We start from the raw sequence: 22,229 nt of genomic DNA, 5'->3' as shown, positions 1-22,229 counted from the left end.
CCAGTGCAAAGCAACAGGTTCACGTATCTGCAATCTTCGGCTTGCAGGCCACCCCTTCCCTTAATTCATATTTTGTTTGCAACCAGGGAAAGCTCCATGAATAAATCAACTAACCAAGACAACTGTTGCCTCCTTGGGGCAGGAAACGGACATGCTTAGATTCTAACAGAATGAGAATCTCCTGGCCAAAGCAGATATTGAATCTAGCTTTAGACTGTTGCTACTGAATCTGGTGAGGTGAAAAGTTGGCATTTTGAGGGGTCCTTCTGCTTCAACAAATGTATGTCTATGGGATTTGCAGTGTCATTCATGTTTTCAGCAGGTTACTATTTTCCTTGAGTGGGATTTCAAGTAGGAGACAAATACTGACAATACTTTCAATACTTCGACAACTGCTTCATTTTAGGACTATGTGATTCTGATGAGAGAACCTGTTCATGGTCAGTTTTATCTGTAGTAGTGGACATTCTTTTATATCCTAAGGACGTTACAGATGTTTCCCATTTAGAAGTGTTACTTCTTTTCATTTATCATTATTGGTTTTGCATGACAACATGTTTTATGTTCATCATAAGTTCTGATAGAGTGCTTTTAGTATTCAAACACTCATGTTAGATAGTTCTCTATTATCGGTATAGAGAGACAGTATGTGTAAAATAGTGAAATTCTTCTCATGCATTTTCTCTATGGTTACATCACAAATGACCAGCATATTTTTACACAAAGGATTTGAGAATCAAGGTAAAATCAACGTTTTTCTGCCCTCTCCAGGGGAAAAAGGATTGTTTAGACTCTTAGAGAAGGGGTTGTCTTTCTATCAAAGCTACAGGCTGGGAACATCCTGGCTTCTCAAAAATATAACTATGCCTTGCAAACAGTTCTGGTCAGTTTCCCTTCACTGTGTTCCAGAATGCCACGTATACTGTGCATCCCTTACAATGATAAATATTTCAGTACTAATCACCCTTAGCCAGGATCTATTTAAAAGGTAATTTATTTAATGCAGTGTGTTGTCTGTGTTTGTTCATTTATAATTGCTACGTTTGTTTTAAAAGGTGTTATCATTTTTTAACGTATGTTTGCATTAGATTGGCTTCAAATAATGTTGTATAATATAATGCTTTAGATTTCTTGTGTGTGTACGGGTAGGAGAAAGGGTCAAGTGATACTACCTTCTTTAAAATCTTGTTTCTTGAATAGGTATATTACTGTTAAATTCCACTACTGATCTTAGTTTGTGTACGTCCAGTAGAGAATTGTGGAACATTAAATGTCAATTTTCCCTGCTCTGAACGGTAAGCTGGCAAACCTGTGCATGTATTAGGGCTAAAGGAAATCTACAGAGTATGGTCTGGATTGACCCCTTACATGCAATAATAGGGCCAACTAATACATTAGTATCCCTGGGCATTGAGAAAGACATGGGGATGTGAATGCCAAATGGTAAGATCAACATATTTAAAGTGTCGAACAGGTCATGCCTTATGGCATGTACGATTATATTTCTGTGACGAGTGAGTGGTATTTGGGTCAGACAGCATGCTTATGGTAGTGTTAATTACCCAGTACCATGCTAACAGTAAGATGGTCCTAAGACTGTTGAAACAGTTAGTGCTTTATGTCTGAAACAAAACATCCTTTTAGGGCAAAACATGTGCCAAGTGCACTTAAGAATATAACTGACACTTTGTCTTTCAAGATACAGAATTACAAGTGATCCAATGAGGAAACAGTTGTGGAAGCCACCTTACTCCCCACCAATCTCTGAAAACTTGATGAATAGTCAAACTTGAGGTCCCTTCTGCCGGCTTAGCCCCTAGGATCAAAAACATGCATGAAGAAACATTTAGGCACTACTGTATTTTCAAGGGGAGGGGCAAAAGGGGGAGGAACTGTTTGGGTTGGGTTCCAGGGTTCATTTTCTGAATACCTCCCCTGGGTTCATTTTCTGAAGTATCCATGAAGTGATGGGAGGTCTTCAGCTTACATACACAGGCATATCACAGTAGTTGCTCCTCTAGCCAGCACATCAAGTGCATCTGATTTTTTTACTCATATGAAGCCATTGAAGGTTCGGGAAACCTGCATGGCAGTAGGTTAGATGACAAGGGACTGCTGACATTGACAAACTTGATAGACTTGTGGGACAGCTCCTTTCCGACTGTTCTCCTCTTTATGAGGCTGGCCTGCCTATGGGAGCATTCTGTTTCGAATTCTATTGGGCTTTTAGGATAACTGCATTCGTACCTAAGTCCAACCCTGACAGAAAAGGTGGGCTAAAGCTGCTGCATATTTGTATGCCCTCCACATTTTGTGTCATGCTTTCATACTCCAAGACTAACCAACTCAGTAGGGGTGAATGCATTATTTTGGGGAAAAAAAGGGGGGAATTCATGCTGCTCAATCACCACCTTAGCAGCTTTCATGCACGTCTGCCCCTCTTTCCAGGCACATAAATGGGGGTCCTCGCCAGGACCAAAGCTGGGGGTTGGCAGCGCTATGCACTGCCACCCCACAGTAAGGCAGGCGGTGATTGGGTGCTGGCGAGGTTGCATCACCAGGGAGCACTTAGATAGCTTCTGTGTCAAGTGCCTTTGATGCCTGCCAGGCCCCATCCATAAAAGGGACTGCTAGGCCACCAGCGGGTCTCTATCTCCCGCTCGCCACCTCGCGAAGATGCCGCTCACTCCCCCTCACACCAACTAAGGATTTTCTTTTTTTTTTAAAGGGATTTTCTTTGTTGCTCTTCCCCCTTTTGTCTTTTTTCTCTTCAGGTCCACAGGTCCTCCACCAGTGTGCTCCACTCTGCACTCTGTAGAGCACCTTGAGCCGCACAGCCATCTCCTGCCTGAGGGCCCCATGGTAGGGTGAGCAAATGTCCCGGATTTCCACAGACCGTCCCGATTTTCAGAGGACTTTCCTGGTTTCCTGATGCTTTTGCTAATTTTAAATAAATGTCCTGGTTTTTGGGACAAAGGTCAAGTCAACCTGTGAATCAGAAGTGAAAGGTATGCTCTCCTTTCACATGCACCTCTAAAGTCTTAAGTAATTGAAGTAGTTTATTGGATTCTGCATGGCAGCACAGAAAGTGATCCGCTGCCTGCTCAGCAGCAGAGGGCAGTGGTCCGCAGGGTGAAGGTCTTGCCATATATAATGTTATGTTAACACAGTCTTGTAAGGGTGTGTGTGTGTGTATATATATTCACTGAAAAAAACAAAGGTTACAGGGACGTTATAGTTAGAAAATAGAATGAAAACCATAGAAATTCTCCTGATATAGTTCTCAAGTAACTAACTCATGCCCTAAGGTAACTATAACTTGCGCCCTTGCCATGCAGAGTTTTTTCGTACATTTTTTTACTGCAAATATTACATTGATATTATCAGGTGGTCAAATGATGAAGCAGGACACTATAATGTTTGGGAGACCACCTATTCTGTAAGGAGGAATTCCCCAATAGATTCCCAAAACAAGGTCATCACAACCATACCCCATCTTTAATTAGATCACGGAAAAAAGTGAACAGGCCTGGTTGGTTTGTTCACTAGAGTCCCCATACTCTATGTGTATATGGTAAAGAAATTAGAGCAAACAATGGTGAACTGGGTGAGAGGCTTCTCAATTTACCAGGCTACTCTGGCTAAGCAAGTTTACTGTTGGCCCACTTCTCTCTTCCTTTGAATGCCCATTTATTTACTTCATTGTGGGTTTGTCAGCAAGAGGCTGTGGACCAGTTTGCCCCAAAAAGCAAAGTACATAAAGTAATAGAAGTTGAAAACCCACTTGGATGTGATGATTAAAATTTATGATTTGGTTGTGGAATGAAATTGATACTCTGAGTCAAAATGATGTATCCAGATATATTTATTAATAACTTCTGAGTTTTGGTTGTCCTTTATAAACACAGTCTTGTAAGTTTGTAACTGGACAGCCGACAAGTGTTTTGTCCCCTAGTGGTGAGTTCACCTGGGGCTTTTTCAAGGCTGTAAATAATATATTATAATAAGAACAAGGTTTGAAAAGGACATTAGATAGTTATTAATAATGTGAATTCTATTATGTAGCGTGAGTAAAGACTACACCTTAATGTACCCCGTGCTCGGTGTGCCATGGTGAAGTGAGAGAAAAGAAGAGAAGAAGAATACATCACTTGGTCTTAGAGAAATTATCGGTTCGAACTTCAACAGATATCTGTGCTCTTTCCAACTTCTATTATTTTACATATTCTGGCTGAGTGTTGTATTAATTTGGGCTGCCAACTCAAGCGCTATCAGAATAGAATTGTGTGCTACAGATGAGTTTGGGGGTTCAGCATGGAAGGAATATGATGAGTAGTTCAGGAGGATTAAGGCCACTAGGCCCTTATCAGCCTTGGATCAAACAGATGTCATCACATGGCTGCAGTATATGAAACCTCGCCATGCTGACGCTACCGGTGGTCAGCCCTTTTGCTCAAGGTCTGCTGCAAGCCCGAGGGAGAAGGATGAACAAAGGTGCCTGGTGGGAATTCAACAGGTTGGCCTGTATCCGGCATGCAGGGACATGTAAATTCAAGCACTGTTTCTCATTCTATGGCTTGGTCTCACACCCAGAGTCCAAGTGCTTTAGGAAGTCCAAAGAAAAAGGTGCCAGAAATCAGGAATGATCACCCCAAATTTGACAGGGCTCCTTCACCGGTTAATTAGATGGCAATTGTTCCATTGCTTAATATGTACATTAATCATCTGGCAGCTCAGACATTGTATGAGGGTTTTAAGGAAGGTTTCAGGATCCCAGCGGAGGGGTACGTGGGCGTCCCTTATTATAGAAACCAACAGTCACTGAGGTCCAATTCTGGAGTGGCCAGGGCGAAGATCCTTAAGGAGATGAGTCGGGGAAGGGTGGTAGGCCCCTTTGACACGATTCCGCTTGAGGGTTTTGTTTGCTCCCCCGGGGGTGGTCGCCAAAAAGGAGCCTGTTGAGTTTAGACTGACACACAACCTATCGGCTCCCAGAGGTCAGTCAGTGAACAAGGCTATTGACTCTGCTTTATGCTTGGTCAAATATGCTTCCTTAGACAAAGCGATTCAGATACTAAAAAAACTGGGACCTTCTCAAAATCTGACATTAAGGCCCTCATTCCGAGTTTGGTGGGCGGCGGACTCAATCCACCACCTGACCGCTGGTGCTGTGAGGACACCGCCTGTCATATTCTGAATTCACCACAGGGCCGGTGGACGGAAACAGTGTTCCCGCCGCCGGCCCTGCGGTGAAGAGGGCCTTAACATAATAGCACCAATGTGGCGGTGCAGCAGCACCCGTCGCGCATTTCACTGCCCGTAATTCGGGCAGTGACGCGACTGGCTGTGCAGGGGGTCCCCTGGCACCCCCATTCTGCCAGCTTTTCCACAGAGGTGTGAACCGCCATGTAAAGGCTGGCGGAATGGAACTCATAATCGGCAGTATTCCCGCCACGTTTCGCCCGAGGTCGGAATGTGGCGGATCGGACCACCACTACTGCGGCGGTCCAATGGCGGTCTTCGGAATGAGCACCTCAGTCTGCCTTCCGCTTGCTTCCTGTACATCCACAGAATTTTCATCTGCTGGTTTTCCAATTTGAGGGTGCACTTTATTTTGATAAGTGCATGACCATGGGCTGCTCCATATCTTGCTCCTACTTTCAGAAATTCACAACCTTCCTTGAAAGGGTCTTCAGGCGGCGGTCAAGCCATCAGTGGGTATTGCACTACCTCAATTACTGTCTTTTTAAGCCAACCTGGAACAGAGGATTGCACTGAGGCCTTGCAGTCCTTCTGTGTGTTGTTGGGAGAATATGGGGTGCCACTGGCTCAGGGCAAGACAATGGGGCCTGCGACTACAATCACAGGATACAAAAGAAAGCTGGTTCAGAAAAAGCATAAAATCTGGCTGTTTGTTCAGTAGCTCTGTCTCTTCTCTTTCTTACTGGTTCGCATAGTGCTGGGACACTCTGAGTAGCCGCAAGCTCTATAAATCCCTATACATCAACATCATCAATTTAATTTCTTGGTATAGAGATAGATTCTGTTGCAGGGGTTTCAAGGCTCTCCTTGGAGAAGGTTAACACCCTTTCCCAAGAATTGCAGGCATGTCTGGGGGCTAGGAAGGTCACATTACAACAGTTACAAGCCTTGGTTGGGCAGCTGAATTTCGCCCTGCGGATCATCCCCGTGAGTCACACCTTTTCCAGGTCCCTAGCCCAAGCCATGTCTGTCCGAAAGGAGAAGCACCATCACACCAGGTGAGGTCAGGCAGGATATGAGGATCTGGGAGACATTCCTGCTGGATTTTAATGGGGCAGTGGTGTGGCCTAGCCAGCCTAGTACCAATGAGTAGATAGGGTTCATCATCGATGCGGTGGACAGCAAGGGCTTTGGTTCTATCCTAGGTGGTTCATGGTGCGCGCAGCGGTGGACCCTGAGAAGGTGAAGTCTGGGCTGGTTGATGACATTGGTTTCCTTGAGCTGTTTCCAATTCTGGTAGCACTGCCTATTTTGCCGGAGAAGTTCTGCAACCAGTCAGCCATCTTCTGGTCTGACAATATGACAGTAATAGAATGTATCAATTGGCAGGCAGCAAAATGCAAAATGATTTTGAGGTTATAGGAGGAGACTGCATTGCAGTGTTTGAAGTTCAATGTGCTGTTTAAAGCCAAACATATCCCTGGTGTGTTAAACAACGCTGCTGATGTATTATTTCGTTTCAAGATGCAGACTTTCAGGCTCCATCAGTCAGGAGAAGCAGAGTCCCCTACAACTTTCCCAGACCATCTATGGCAAGCTTGGTGCCCAAGCTTTCCGGACCTCGTGGCAGCCAGCTTAGCACCCAGGACTAGGTGTGTCTAAGAGGGGGCCATTTATCATATATTGCAAGTTCTTGGGGCACATGGGGGTGGCGGATTGGTTTACTTCCACTTCAAGCCTGGCATTCTTGGGGTCGCTAAGGGCAGTCGGTGGCTTGTGCCGGGCGCCACAACGCAGCAATACCCTTTTTTGCAAAGATGGGGCAGGGGAACAGGGCCACATCCTTCTTGGTGCAGGAGGCCTTGAGGGGTTGGCAACACCTGGAGGGAGCCAGACTATAGGGGCCCCATCGACACAGGAAAGCAAGCTGCAATCATGGGATCCTGGGGGGCCATCTGCAGATCACCAGATGAGGTCTGCCTCTTTAGGGTGCCATTTACACGTGCTTTCTATGGGGGTCTCAGGGATGACTGAGTTAGTGGCCAAAAACAAGACGGATTTTGGAGGGGGTTTCCAGCTGGCGGATATTCAGTGGCTGGAGGGGTCCCTGGCAATTAATATCCCCCATTCCAAGGCAGACAAGGTTGGTAGAGGCGACCAGATCCTATTTCACTGGGCCCGAGTTAATGTATGTTGCCCGCTGAGTCATTTCTAGCTTGTCAGCTCCAGGGTAAGCGGGCCACCTTCCTGGTCCATGCTGATGGGACGCCTTTGACCAAGTTTCAGCTCTGCAGAATCCTTGATGGGGCCCTGTGGGTGGCAGGGTATAACTTTGCTAAGTTTGGGTCTCACTCCTTTAGGACTGGTCCGGCCACAGGAGTAGAAGCAATGCGGCTCACAGGCTTGGCAGTGCAAACAATTGGCAGGTGGTCCTCGGATTGCTACAAGCGCTACCTTAGATTGCCCATGTTATAGCGACTACACCTAATCCCAGGCTACCCACTCCCATTTTTTTTTCCTTTATGTGGATACTAGTGGTGGGCCTGGAAATTCAAGCCAGCTGCTTGGTTTCTTGGTGACCTCTGTCTACGCAGAGGAGACAGAAATCACAGATGTGCTGGTTTTGGGCCATTCATACATGTGGTGCGCTAAAGAGCTTCATCTTGCAGGGGGTTTTGCAGCTAGGGCGCAACAGGCAGGTTATCACCTGTCCTTTTATGGTCGAGGAGTGCTACTTCAGGCCCAATTGAGAGCTTCGCTGGACACAATGTATCCCAGGGTGTACACGCCCCGTGAGGTCATCACAGTGCATCTCGGTGGCAACAATTTAGAAACACATTGGTCAAAATGATCTTTTTGCACTGTTGATCTCTGAAATTGTTGGCTGGCAAAGAAGTTTCCTCAGGATGTGCTTCCATAGTCTAACATCTCAAAACTGCAGTGGAGGGGTGGTAACTCGGTCAGGGTTCTAAATGATTCAGTAAAACAAATAAATAATCAAGTTGGTAAGTTGTTCAGATCACCCTGGTTATTGTCCACACCTCATGGCTGCATAAAAGATTAACGTTTTTGCCTACAGGATGGAGTCCCTTTGTCAAAGATAGGTAAAGAAATGTTCTTCGCAAACCTACTAGTCTGGTTGATTCATCGCCCACAGTAGTGTGACTGATCGTGGGAGGCCAGATATTAGGGGAACTATGCTAGCCTGTGGCAGCGCAAACCTACTGGTCTGGTTGATTCATTGCCCACAGTAGTGTGACTGATCGTGGGAGGTCATATATTAGGGGAACTATGCTAGCCTGTGGTGGCGGGGGTCATGATTGGTGGGACAGTTCGGGTCCATATAAGGCATAACAGTGGTGTCACAGGGCCCTCCAAGGGGTGCTGGCAGGGAGTAGGATAGATGATGCAGGGGTGCGGAGGGTTGGGAGTGATCTCTGGCAAATGGTCTTTCTGGCCAACCTCACACACAGGTGCGATGGGCATGAAGGTAGCACTGGCTCTTGGGAGAAAAGGATGTTTGTAGGGGGTGCACGAGGTAAGTATCCTGTTGGACAGGCAGGCCCCCTGCACTTTTGCACCCAGGGAGGGGATGCGGGTAGGTGAGTTTCTGCTCTAAGGAGGACCCCATCCCAGGTCTACTAGATGGGAAAGGGAGGCTCTGGAGTATGAGACACAACTGGAACCAGTCATAATCTGACCTGAAGGCCTAAATTGTGGATGCGCAGGAACAATTTTAGATATGGTGAGGAAATCTGATGTATTAGCATCTCTGTTAAGGCTAGTCATCAACACATGCAAATTAAGCTGTAAATATGAAGGGTGACTGTGTATAATTATGTGAAATGTTGTGTGTTTTTGATGGAAAATGTTTATGTTTTAATAAAATACAGCCAGGGGTCCACAATCCCTAACCCAAAAAATGAGTGAAATGTTGTGCCTGTCCAAGGTGAGGTGGGTATGTTGTGGGAGGTTAGACTAGTGTCAATTGGGGAGGCCTCGGCGATAGAGTACTGTTTCTGTCTCTCATAAAAGTACACAGACATGCATCACTGCACCTCATGCACTTTTAGGATTAGTGTTGTCACTTTTGCAGCAGTTTTAAGCCTCAGATCAAGTCAGTTTAACCCCTTTGCTGCCAGGCCTATTCCCCCTAAGGTGCCAGGCCTTTTTTTGGCTATTTGAGGCAGTTCGCAGGTAGGCCTTAATAACTTTTTGTCCACATAAGCTACCCAAGCCAAATGTATGTCTTTTTTTCCAACATCCTGGGGATTCTAGAGGTAAATGTAAATTAGCACTTGTATAGCGCACTACTCACCCGTTAGGGTCTCAAGGCGCTGTACTCATACCGCTATGGAACCCCTCCTGGCTTTTCCCTGTGAGGCGCCCACTCCTGAGCACCCCCAGGGTGAAGCCAGGCATCCAAGCACTGTTGGGGCCGTTGTGGAGATTAAGCAAGCTATTGCCCAGAGTTGCAGAGTGGGACCCATGAATTAGATTAGGCACCGAGGCGAGAATTATCTGGTCAAGGGGAATTGAGCCCAAGACCTGCCGAAGCGGGACTTGAACCCTGGTCTTGAGCCAGATCTCTGCTTCAGGGTCTGCCGCTCTAACCATTGAGCCACACTTCTCCACCCATTGAGCCACACTTCTCCAGGGTTAGCCAGGGTTTGTGAGATCCTCTGGAGGAGGCAAAGAAATTAGCCAAAATACAGGGAAAATTTCATTTATTTTTTAATGGGAAAAAGGGCTGCAGAAGAGGTTTGTTCCCTGAAAATCGCATCAACAAAGGGTTTGCGGTGCTAAAATCACCATTTTCCCAGCTTTCAGGAACAGGAAGATTTAAATCAGAAAAACACATTTTTCAACACAATTTTGGCATTTTACTGGGACATACGCCATTTTTACTATTTTTGTGTTTTTAGCCTCCTTCCAGTTAGTGACAGAAGTGGGTGTGAAACCAATGCTGGATCCAGAGCAGCTAAACATTTCTAAACAGTAGACAAAATTCTGAATTCAGCAAGGGGTCATTTGTGCAGATCCTACAAGGTTTTCCTACAGAAAATAACAGCTGAAATAAAAAAATATTGAAACAGGTGAAAAGAAACAGCCATTTTTTCTCCACCGTTTACTCAGTAACTTTTTCCTGCGATGTCAGATTTTTTAAAGCAATATACTGTTACATCTGCTGGACTCTTCTGGTTGCGGGGATATAGAGGGCTTGTAGGTTCATCAAGAACTCTAGGTACTTAGAGCCAATAAAGGAAGTGCACCTTGCAATGGGTTTTCATTGTATACCGGGTATGCAGCAATTAATTTGGTGAAATATAAAGAATGAAAAATAGGTATCAAGGAAAGCTTTGTATTTCCAAAATGGGCACAGGATAAGGTGTTGAGAAGCAGTGGTTATTTATACATGTCTGAATTCTGGTGTCCCCATCCTAGCATGTGAATTACAGGGCATTTCTCAAATAGACGTCTTTTTTATACACAGTCCTACATTTGGAAGGAAAAAATGTAGAGAAAAACGAGGAGAAAAAACACGTGTTCCGCTATTCTGTGTTCCCCCAAGTCCCCTGATAAAAATGGTACCTCACTTGCATGGGTAGGCCTAATGCTCGCAACAGTAAACATAACATGGACACATCACATTTTTACATTGAAATCTGAATTGTTTTGTGGAAGGTGCCTAGCTGTGGATTTTGGCATTTAGCTCAGGCAGCACCTAGGGAAACCTACCAAACCTGTGCATTTTTTAAAGCTGGACACTTAGGGGAATCAAAGATGGGGTGCTTTTGGTGCTCTCACCAGGTTCTATTACCCAGAATCCTTTGTAAACCTCAAAATTTGGCATAAAAAAAAAAAGTTTCCTCACATTTCGGTAGTGAAAAGTTCTGGAATCTGAGGGAAGCCACAAATTTCCTTATACCCAGCATTCCCCCAGGTGTCCCGATAAAAATGGTACCTCACTTGTGTGGGTAGGCCTAGTGCCCGCAACAGGAAATGTCCCAAAACACTGCGTGGACACATCAAAATTATCAAATACAAAACTACCTGCTTTTGCGGCGGGGCACCTGCATTTTTGGTCCTGGGCTCAGCAGCCATCTAGGGATACCTACCAAATCCAGACATTTCTGCAAACTAGACACGCGAGGGAATCTAGGGAGGTGTGACTTGCGTGGATCCCCCAGTGTTTTCTTACCCAGAATCCACAGCAAACCTCAAATTTACCTTGAAAAAAAAAATCACATTTTCCCCACATTTCTGTTGAGGATCACTGCACCGCCACAAATTTCCTACCTCCCGATAAAAATGATATCTTACTTGTGTAGGTAGGCCAAGTGCTGTGACAGGGAAGAGCCAAAAACATGTCGAAATTGAGGGGGAACCAAAGCGGGTCCAAAAGGGCAGTTTGAAAAAAAAACATTTTTAGGCTGACAAGTGGGGCAGAATTTTTATTGGCATAGTTGCGACAATGCTGGGTAGTAGGAACTTTGTGGATTCCTGCAGATTCCAGAAGGTTGCATCACAAAAATGTGGGGAAAAAGTTTTGATTTCAAGCAAAGTTGGAGGTTTGTAGGGCATTGTGGATAGGAAAATGGTGTGGGGTGCATGTGAAGCACACCACCCTGGTCTCAACCAGATGTTTATTTTTCAGATGTGTCTAGGTCTCGTAGATTTTTCTACATGGCAGTGTCCCAAAGTCCAAAAAGTGCAGCCCTCAGTATTCCAATTGGGACGATTTTGAGAGTTAGACAAGCTCTCATGGCCTAAATGTAAAACCAAAACCCAAAATAATCAAATGTCTCTTTGCTTGCCATGGGATAAGATGTTTTAGTGTCCGGGGAGAAAGCTGAAAGACTGTTACCCCCTTGAGTTGGGGTGGGGGCATAATCATGCCCATACTGGTTGGTAGCCACCACCCCACAATTTTTTTTGTAAATTCACTAGCATCTAGTAAGCTTTCTGCCCCCCCCCCGGGGCGTGGATCTGGGGTAATTGCCCCATCTGTCTACCGGTGGGCAGAACATCTTTGTCCCCATTTATTTGGGATGGGGGTATTGCTATACCACCACCCTTTAAAAAAAAATTATAATAATCTTCCCTGGTCTCTTCTGGTGGGCTTTCTGCCCTCCTTGGAGCAGATGGGCCTTACAAAAATATGCCGAATGGCCTACAGTAACGTGCCCCCATGGGGAGCAACCATTGCCCAGGGGGCTGCCACCTAAACAAAACACACACACATCAATTCCTGGTGCCTAAGTGGTTTCTGTTTCCCCCCTTCGGGGGGCAGAGCGGCCTAATAGAAATAGGCCAATCTGCCCTCAAGAGGGGCAGAAATGGCCTAAAATAAATTTGCCCCCTAGGGGAGTGACCCTTGCCTAAGGGGTCGCTCCCCATCTGTAAAAAATAAAATGAATAAAAAAATCCCTGGTGCCTAGTGGGGCATATCGGCCTAATTAAAACAGGCCGATCTGCCCCCAAAAGGGGCAAAAGTGGACTAAAATAAATTTGCCCCCCAAGGTAGCGACCCTTTCCTAAGGTGTCACTCACCTTGCGTAAAACTGATGTTAAAAAAAAATCCCTTGTGTCTAGTGGTGTCTGCCCCCCCTGGGGGCAGATTGGCCTAATTAAAATAGGCCGGTCTGCCCCGGGGGGGGGGTCAGAAATGGGCTAATAAAAATGTACCCTCCTAGGGAAGCGATCCTTGCTCAAAGCGTCGCTCCCCTTCATTCTTAACGTAACAAAAAAAATAAAACCTCCCTGGCGTCTAGTGGCTTCTGCCCCACCTGGGGGCAGATCCGCCTAATTAAAATAGGTTGATCCTAGCCCAAAGGGGCAGAAAAGGCCTAATAATACATTGCCCCCCTGGAGAGCGGCCCTTGCCTAAGGGGCAGCTCTCCTTATGCATAAATCAAAAAACAAACAAACATAAACAAAACATCCATGGTGTCTAGTGGGCATTTCTGCTGCCCGATCGTTTCACGATCGGGCAGCAGAAATGCTCAAACAGACATGAAAGGAAAGGCCTTCTGTGGACCCCCACTTTATCATTACTGGAACCAGGGCACCCCCACTTAATTATTATTGGAATCTGGGGCACCACCACTGAGTCATTACTTGAAGCCGGGCGCCCAGGCCTAAACTTTGTTGATGATTTGAACTGCAAATACCCAAAAATACAGAAACGAGTATTCATCAAACAAATACATAACACATACCCAACATATTTTATTTAATTTGAAAACAAACATAAATTTACAAAAAAATCACAAATTTAATTTTAAAAAGAAAGTTAGAGCTTTCCTACATTCGAGTGAAGCCACATAGTGTCCATACTGTATTCTCTTTGATGCACTGCTCCCGTGAATCAATCTAAGGATACTAATTTAATTTTTAGTCTCCAATTTCAAATTCCTTGACATTTACAGTACATTTTAAAAATGTTCAATTATACATTCAGCCACTTTATGCGTATACACTTTATTAAACTGTTAATATTATTTAATTTTCTAAGCAGTCAGGGACCCCCTGAGGCAGCTTTGCAGACCCCCAGGGGTCATCGGACCACAGGTTGGGAACCACTGGTTGAATCTATTTTGAATGATTTTTGCACTGTAAATAATTGTAATCACTTTTTGTAGTCTGGCTTTACAGCTCAGCATTCGTCACACAATTGTGGGAGCATCAGTAGAGATGTGATTTAGCTGTGCCCACATATTGTCCAGGAGTACATGTTTTTGATTGGGCAGACGTTGTGTGCTTCCACAAAAAAAGTGCTTGCCCTCAACACAGTTGTGATCAATTTGTTCATCAGGCTGCACGAGCTTAACCTTTTAGGGGCACCTGCATGATATTGCAATGCTATCAAAGTGTCCTAAATAGCTAGATAATTTATGGTGTTTTTCTCTGGCGGCAGCACTGATGGGAGGAGGGCAGTCATTAACCTACATGGATGTTAAGGTCTGTCTTTACAATGCAACTGTCACTTGACCTTTTAACCTACATCAATATTATTCTACTGTTATTTGCTTCTACACAAATACATATCCATTCCCATGCTATCTACTTGTAACGTTTCACATTACCATAGAACATTCCTTTAAAGCCAGACCCATTGGCAATTGCCACTGCTTGTTTTATGATTTGTAAAATTGGAAACTAATTGATAACTGATTTCGATTCATTTCAATAAATACGACCTAAGATGTTTTTCTCATATGACAACAAAATTGTGTTTCAAGGCAATGTTTCTTGGTCTCTCCATTGTAATTGCTGGCATTTGCAGAATCTCTCTCCAATGGCACTGTGCATTTATTCAGCTTTTCCTAATCCCTTGGCACAGCACTGTGGTTCCTCAGAGGTCCCAGGATAGACACTCAATTCATCTAAGGACGAGCAAGTACATAACAACTAGTAGTGGGAAGCAGGCCTATACGCCTTTCTGATTGAGTGAATGCTTTTGAATAATGTGTACTGCACAAGGAACTGTGCTAGTAGCTCCCAATTCGAGATAAAGGAATCTGAGGAACAAGTAGTAAAGTGTTTACCTAAGATCACATAATATGGTTTAGTGGTGAAGTTAGGATTCAAAATTAGATCTTCTGGTTCCTAAATTCCTCAGTTTTTTTTTTGTCAGCAAACAAAACAGGAGGAAGCAGCTTCAATTAATCTTTTCCCGGGTGATTTCCTGCTACCCTCCATTTGGTGGTCTGAACAATTAATTTGATTCAACAAAATAGCTGCATACACAAATTAAAATGTAATTAATTTACAAAGCAATTGTATCCTTGACATAGGGAAGCTAGACTTTTCAAAGGAATGCTCCCAAACTAAGGTCGTGGAATGGACGAGAATCTTTGAGAGGATACAAGACCCTATCCTACAAACATTTTTCTAAGTATCTTGTGCACAGGTCTTTTATTGAATGAATGAATGAGGGAGGCCTGGCCAACGGGTTTCACTGTCTCTCAAACGTGCGACAGTTTCGACGCAGTGTGCCCACTTCTCTGTGTGACTGCTCATTTGACCAGCGTAGCGTTGCATGCAGAAGTCGACTGTAAATATGGTCCTACTACGCCATGGCGAAGCTTGTAAAGCATGCTCTTAACTCGCCAAAATGGGCTCTCTGAACAAAGAGACGGTCTTCTTGATCCACGGTGTAAATATTCAATTTATATGCATTTTTAAAGCCCGCACTAAAACAAACAATGCTGCTGCGTCCACGTTATTTTAAGTAAACGCGTAGTGTTGACTATGAAGAGGCGAAGGTGTGCGAGTTATATAAAGTTTCGTGTCACTGTATGCACTGCTGGGAAGAAGAAAGCAGTGTTGCTTGTTGGGAGTGGGAAGACGGCGCGGAAAGTGCGAAAAGCACCACCGCAGTATTTGTGCGAATGATTGTCATTTAAGTTTCACTTGAATGTCCAACACGCACAACCGACGACTGGAAACAGATGTCTTCAGTACTGCACGAGGCCAGCTCGGACGGTGGACACTCTCTAGCTTTCATGACTACACTACAGTCCGTTCGTTTTACTGTGGCATTTAAGGGGCATCTGAAATGACATAGCTGGCAAAGTTTATTTTGGAAACAGGGTATTTGGAATGATAACTAGGAACTATTTCCTGGTGGGGCTTTCAATGTGGAATTATTCAATCTGACCAAATGAAGAGGTCAGTTGAGACTAATGAGGACAGATTGCAATAATAACAGAAGATTAACGCTGCATATTCTAAACTGCCGGACTAAGGGCACTTTGGAGAGCCCAGTCACTTGTAAATCAGTGGAGGATTATGCAAATAGCCCTCGGCTGTGAATCACAGCCTGATCCTAACGGGAAAAACAAAAGCTTGGCGGGACGTCCCTCAAATCTCAGCACCTTTTAATTACACAAAAGCACAACGATGGAGGTGTCACTTTTCAATTAGACACCAGTCTAGCTCTAAAACAGAACGTTTCTTTCACTGAAGCCAGGGGCCTCAGTGGGATTAACAAGAGAAGGGACTACTTACCGAATGGGTTCGAAGGACAGCGACTAGCTTGGAGAGGGCCATGTTCCAGAGTTCATCGGTATAGGCCTTGGTTACCAACCCTTGGGTGACATGCAAGATGTGATCTTCTACAACGAAGAATCTACAACAGAACACAGACAGGTCTGACCTGCATCTAACCACAGCTAAAAAAGCAACGTGAGTACATCTGTCCTACTATAATAAAATATTAAATAGTGAGCATCAGCTCTACAAAACTCTATAAACTCACCCTGCTACTTGACTGAAATATCGCCGGTAGCCTTCAACCGTTTCATGCTCAATAAAATAAAGAAACAAAAAACAAATTAGAACCAGTGCAACATAGTGAATGGAAATCTGCTGTACTCAAATAAAATGACAAATAATGGCTCGACTATACCATGCTTGCCTGAGGCTGTAAAACCAATCTTGCCTGTTTCCGTCGTTGTTTTCTATAGTAGTTTTCAAATGTTTCTCTGTCGCCCTAAAACACAAATACGATTCAATTAAAGACCCATATGCTACAGAGCAGTTGTGTACAATGCAGGATTTATGCATTAATCGACCGATTGCGAATGGTTTTCGGCGTGACAGAAGGGCCTCAAATGTGCATTTTATCACACAATTTACAAAGAGATGAGCGGCGCAGTAAATTAAAACAGTCCTCACTGTGAAACTGTGATCACAACATGTGAGCAGAAATACAGCACATCCTATATATTAATACAAATAACAAAACGTTTAGTTTAGGGATTTAACATTACAATGATTCAAATAAATGTGGCATAAGTTTCTTTAGATAGCACTGACCTTGAACTTTGAAAGATGTATGCCACTCTGTAGGTAAAACACATTTTTAAACCTATTTTTATACATATGAAACAGGCAGAGGCAAATCAGGCTACAAAATAGAGATGGGTGCATCAGATTTCAAAATCAAAACTTCCAGTCCTCAAGCAAACCCAATGCATCAGTAATTGATGGCATTTGCGCACCATTATTATGACCTACCCCCCACGACGCAGCCTTCTTAAGAGGGCATGGTATGGGTTCAACCCAACTAATGGTGGAAGGCAGTGCTTGAAATGGAAAAATAGAAGTGCGGATACTCTGTATCAGAGTACCTGCTTGTTTCTGATGAGTGCCGGTACTCTCCAATGAATTTTCTTGAGAAGAACAGGTACTCTCCCTCTCAAAATAAAAAAGTGCCGGTACTCAGTACCGAACTGTACCGGCCCATTTAAAGCACTGGTGGAAGGAAGAAGAAACCTTCAACATCCCGTCATTTAGTACTATGTAGACAAGCAACATTCTTGACCAATTTGTGAAACATCCTTTTAGTTTTAATAACAAACGCATGACACAGGCATACCGAGGTACATCATTGAAGCAGAGCAGCCTCTGTTGTTATATCATTGTTATGTTTGTGTATTAGTACGCACACTATCGCCCACAAGAGTATCCTGGCGCTGAGCAGGTGCGTGTGCTTAGCCCTGCCTATGATGGGTTGGTTAATTGATAAGCAAAGTCTTTCATCTTCTTGTGGAATTCAAGAGAAGAGGTGGTTCTGATGTGAGTGGGAGGCCAATCTATGCTTTAGGAGTGATATATGAGATTGCCCGTCCTACTGATCTGGTTCTATGTATGCACAGGATGTGTGCAAGTAGGAGTCCTATGGAGCAGAGGTGTCTGGGTGCTTGGTAGAAGAAGAAGCGACTGTTCAGGTAGGTGGGGCCTAAATTGCGTAGTGCCTTGAATGTGTGTGAGAGGTTTGAAATGAGACTGCGTATTAGGAGCCAGTGGAGCTCTCTCTGAGGTCTGATATGATGCGAGTTCTGTGTGAGAGGATGAAGATGAGTCTGGCTGTCGAGTTCTGGATGGTTTGTAGTCTTCTACTGAGTTGCCTGGTGATCCCAAGGTAAAGGGTGTTCCCATGGTTCAAGTTGCTAGTGACTAGTGGAGAAGTGTGGCACAATGGTTAGAGCGGCAGACTCTGATGCAGAGATCTGGCCCGGGACCAGGGTTCAATTCCCGCCTCGGCGGGTCTTGGGCTCAATTCCCTTGGACCAGATAATTCTCGCCTCAGTGCCTAATCTAATTAATGGGTCCCAATCTGTAACTCTGGGTAATAGCTTGCTTAATCTCCACAACGGCCCTGACAGCGCTTGGATGCCTGGCTTCACCCTGGGGTTGCCCAGGAGTGGGCGCCTCACAGGGAAAAGTCAGGAGGGGTTCCACAGCGGTATGCGTACAGCACCTTGAGACCCTAACAGGTGAGTAGTGTGCTACACAAGTGTAAAGTTTACGTTTTTACTAGGGTGTGAGTGACAGTTTCTCTCGTGTTGTGTGGGAGCCATTTGAAGATTTCCTCAGCATCTTCAGAGTGCAATCAGAATGCGATGACGGCGTTGACTTGTGCAGCCATGTCCAGTTTGCAGTTGATGTTTATCCTGCGGTTCCCGGCATGGGTGCGGCGTGTGGGTCATGTTTGGCCAGCCACTAGTTGAAGTGCCATGCTGAGGTATTGTTGCAGAAGACACTTGGCTTTCATTCAGTTAGCGACTTCAGTCATTCAGGATGTGAACTTGTTTCTTGAGTTGTGGTCTTGCCCAGGATAGACAGTATGATATGCGTCTCATTGGCATAGGAGAGAATGTTGACATTATGGCAGAGCGCTGCCCCAATTGGGGTGGGGTGGCGCTTAGGAACCGGGGCCTCCATGGCCCGGGCCCTGTGCACCAGTCTAGCATTGGCCAGCTGTGTGACTTCTGCCCTCTTGCAAGACGAGCGGGTGTAAGGAAGCTGGGCCGGGTGCATGCACTTCTGGCCTCCTGTGCCGCATCCGCCAGGGGGTATTTAGGTGCCCCCCAGATCGGGCCTCAACCTTTTTTTCGTGGATGCAGCATCGGCAGGTGGAGATCCTCGTTGGAAGAATTATCATCGAGGTCGTCAACTCGGACTTCAAAGTAAAGCGGACCTGGGTGCCCGTGTCGTCCGGAAGCCCGAACAGCCTCTCTTTTGGGCTTCCTCTTTGGCATCCGTGTCGGCCCTGACCAGCCTGGGGTGCCCGTTTCGACCCTGACTAGCCCTAAGCCAAACAGCCTCTCTTTTTGGGCTTTTCTTCTGCGCCCGTGTCGCCCCTGACCAGCCTGGGGCGCCTCTGTTGCCCCATATCAGCCCTGGGTGCCTGTGTCATCCTGGACCAGCTTTGGGAGCCCGTGCTGCACTGCACAGCTTTTTTCCTCTTCTTCCACCTCTCTCCCCACCTTCCCGATTCATCCAATCAGCCTAGCCTTCTTTTTTGGGCTCCCGCGTTGCCCCTAACACCTGGCGAACTGCTTGGTGGTTTGATTGGGTTGACCTGCAGCCCTTGAGCCCCATGCGAGCTAGGAGCTATATCACTGAGACACTGTTTGCAGCCCTTGTTTTAAAGCTCTCTCATTGCAAGGGTGCGAGTACCCCCCTAAGACCTTTGGGGTCCTGTTTGGACTGGGCTTCTGGCTGGCTCCTCCTTTCTTTAAAGTTGTACTGTACCCATAGACATTTTACCCTCAAACCTCGCCTTTCCTTACTTTACTTTACATCTCAGTTGCCCCGGTAGTGCTATACCTGCCGTGCTTTCCTGACCTTGGTGGGGCTGCTCAGGTCAATTTTTAACAGCTTAGACTGACGTTGGCTGCGACCTGGGCCTAGGAACGCGGACCAGGGATTTCAGGTAAATGTGGGCATTTGGGAAAAAAGAAGGTTTTGTGTTACTTTGAGGCGTTTTTTCAGTACTGCATACTTAATTGTCTGCACGCGCCGTTTTTTAAATAATTTTGATTCAAGGCTCACTCAGGATATTACTTACCTCTCTTTGTCATGGCTTCTTGTAAAAGTAGGGCAGGCATGAGGAAAGGTAAGAACAATGAATTGTCCTAATTGCTGAAATTAGTCTTGGCAAAGTTGGGTGAGGGATGTTCTGAGATCTCAGGCTCTGAGTCTAAGAGAGAAGAAGCCAGGGTTATAGGTGACCGTTGTAGACGGTCTCATGTGCCTCCCCATGCTGCTTTCCCACCAGTCAAGTGGAGGAATAAGAAACAAACCCATCCCCTTCCTGCAGAGGTGGTAGCTGAGTCAGTATAGCAACCCACTCACACTGGTGCGTCTGACGCTCCTATCCTCGCCGCGCCTACTGAAATATCACAATCACTCACCCCTAGTGGGGGTCCTCTAGGGGGTCCTTCAACACAAATTAATGTTAACCCCTCTTGGGTAGGGTGCCCGCCAGAGGAGAAGGGAGTACCTCCAGTGGATACACAGGGCCTCAGTGCCATCTTGGCAGGCACTATCAGCCTTCAGACCTCAGCTCCCCCAGTGCTGCCCCTCCAGGCCCAGTCTGTATTTTCTATGCACCCGGCGCAGCCACCCCTTTTGGCCCAGGGTCAGCCATCAGTTCCCCATGACACCACAGTTCAGGCTTTGCTTTCTACTGGTGCCCAATCTCAGAATGAAACATCTCTTTCCATGGTGACTCCCCCAGCGCCACCCCCTCAGGCCCAGTCTGTTTTACATTCACCCGGCACAGCCACTGCTTTCAGCCCAGGGCCAGCCATCAGTTTCTCATGACGCTACAGCCCAGGCTTTACTTTCAATGGCCCAGTTATTGTCCAAGTTGGATATCCCTTCCACCCCTGTCCCACCTACCGCCCCCGGGGACATTCTGATACCTTGAAGAATGCCATTGCTGACCTAAAGTGACAGATCAATGCCATTGCTGTATTTCACCAGGGCAGCAGGTCTTTGTAACAAGAGTTCGGGTGACATGCAGTCAACTGGGCGGGAGGGATACCTGGAAAGCAGCCTTTTCGGAAGCAACACAAAAGGACAAGAAGGGCTCTTGTTGGCCCTTTAACAGAAAATCGTCCTCCAGTCCAACTGAGTCCTGCAAATACGAGCATAATTTCTCCTTTTGTGGGCATCCATCCCACCCTGAGTTTAAATGCAATAAAAAACAAAAAAACAAAGAGAAGGGCAAGGAGGGGAGTAAGTCCCCAAGCTAAACAGGCCTTGCCCACCCCAATAAAGATTTCAAGATTGCTCCTGTGGTTGCATTCGTATCCCAACAAAGACACAGCAGACTTAGTGTACATGGGTTTCTCTTTTGGTTTCAGGATCCCTGCCCTCAGTGTAGCCCCGTCCTGCATTGCCGTAACTTGTTGTCAGCCCGCATGCATCAGGAGGTAGTGTCAAAGAATATTGAGACAGAGAGGTTGCTAGGCAGAGCAGCTGGCCCCTTTTCCACACCTCCATTGGCGGAGTTTGTCTGCTCGCCGCTTGGAGTGGTTCCCAAGAAGGAACCTGGCCAATTTAGGCTGATTCATAACCTTTCGGCCCCTCGGGGTTCCTCAGTGAACGAGGCGATTTATCCTCAGCTATGTTCAGTCCGTTACACAACAGTAGACCAGGCTCTTGTGAGGTAGCGTAACCTGGGCCAGGGGGCCTTCCTGGAAAAAACTGATATAGAATCTGCCTTTCGGCTACCCGCAGTTCACCCCGACGATTCCCATCTGTTGGGCTTCCAATTTGCAGGCTTCTATTAGGATAAATGCATGCCAATGGGTTGTAGTGTGTCTTGCACATACTTTGAACAATTTAGCTTCATACTACAGTGGATTTTCACCATGCGCACAGGCCATAAGAAAGTTATTCATTACTTTGACGATTTCTTTGTACTGGGCCCCCCGGATTCAGGAAGGTGTTTGTGGGCTTTAAGAGCGTTGACTGCCATGTTTGAGGATTTGGGTGTTGCCAAAGCCCCGGAAAAAAATTTGGGTACTTCAACGTGCCTCACATTCCTTGGCATAGAAATGGATACAGTGGCTGTTGAGTGCTGTCTCCCTTTAGAAAAGATAACAGCATTAGACAATCTATTGACACAGTGTTAGCACAGGAGAAAGTCACCTTGCATCAGCTTCAGGGTCTGGTGGGCTAGCTCAACTTTGCCCTAAGAATTATCCTCATGGCTTGCC

The 22,229-nt window shown here is 45.7% G+C and overlaps 1 protein-coding gene across 2 annotated transcripts in view; it reads right to left on the bottom strand.

The window, feature by feature from the left end:
• EXOC6 (exocyst complex component 6) overlaps positions 1–22,229 on the bottom strand; it is a 1,398,320-nt gene that overhangs the window by 933,724 nt on the left and 442,367 nt on the right. For both annotated transcript variants that reach the window (XM_069239815.1, XM_069239814.1), the window contains exons 9-11: positions 16,619–16,702; positions 16,469–16,515; positions 16,219–16,339 (exon numbers count right to left, since the gene is read on the bottom strand). In XM_069239815.1, the coding sequence (XP_069095916.1) occupies positions 16,219–16,339; positions 16,469–16,515; positions 16,619–16,702 (252 nt within the window). The remainder of the gene's footprint in view (positions 1–16,218; positions 16,340–16,468; positions 16,516–16,618; positions 16,703–22,229) is intronic.

This window comes from Pleurodeles waltl, chromosome 6 (genome assembly GCF_031143425.1).
Source record: "Pleurodeles waltl isolate 20211129_DDA chromosome 6, aPleWal1.hap1.20221129, whole genome shotgun sequence".
NCBI lineage: Eukaryota > Metazoa > Chordata > Amphibia > Caudata > Salamandridae > Pleurodeles > Pleurodeles waltl.
Note: the sequence above shows the minus strand (reverse complement) of the source record. Positions and strands in the feature narration are given on the sequence as shown.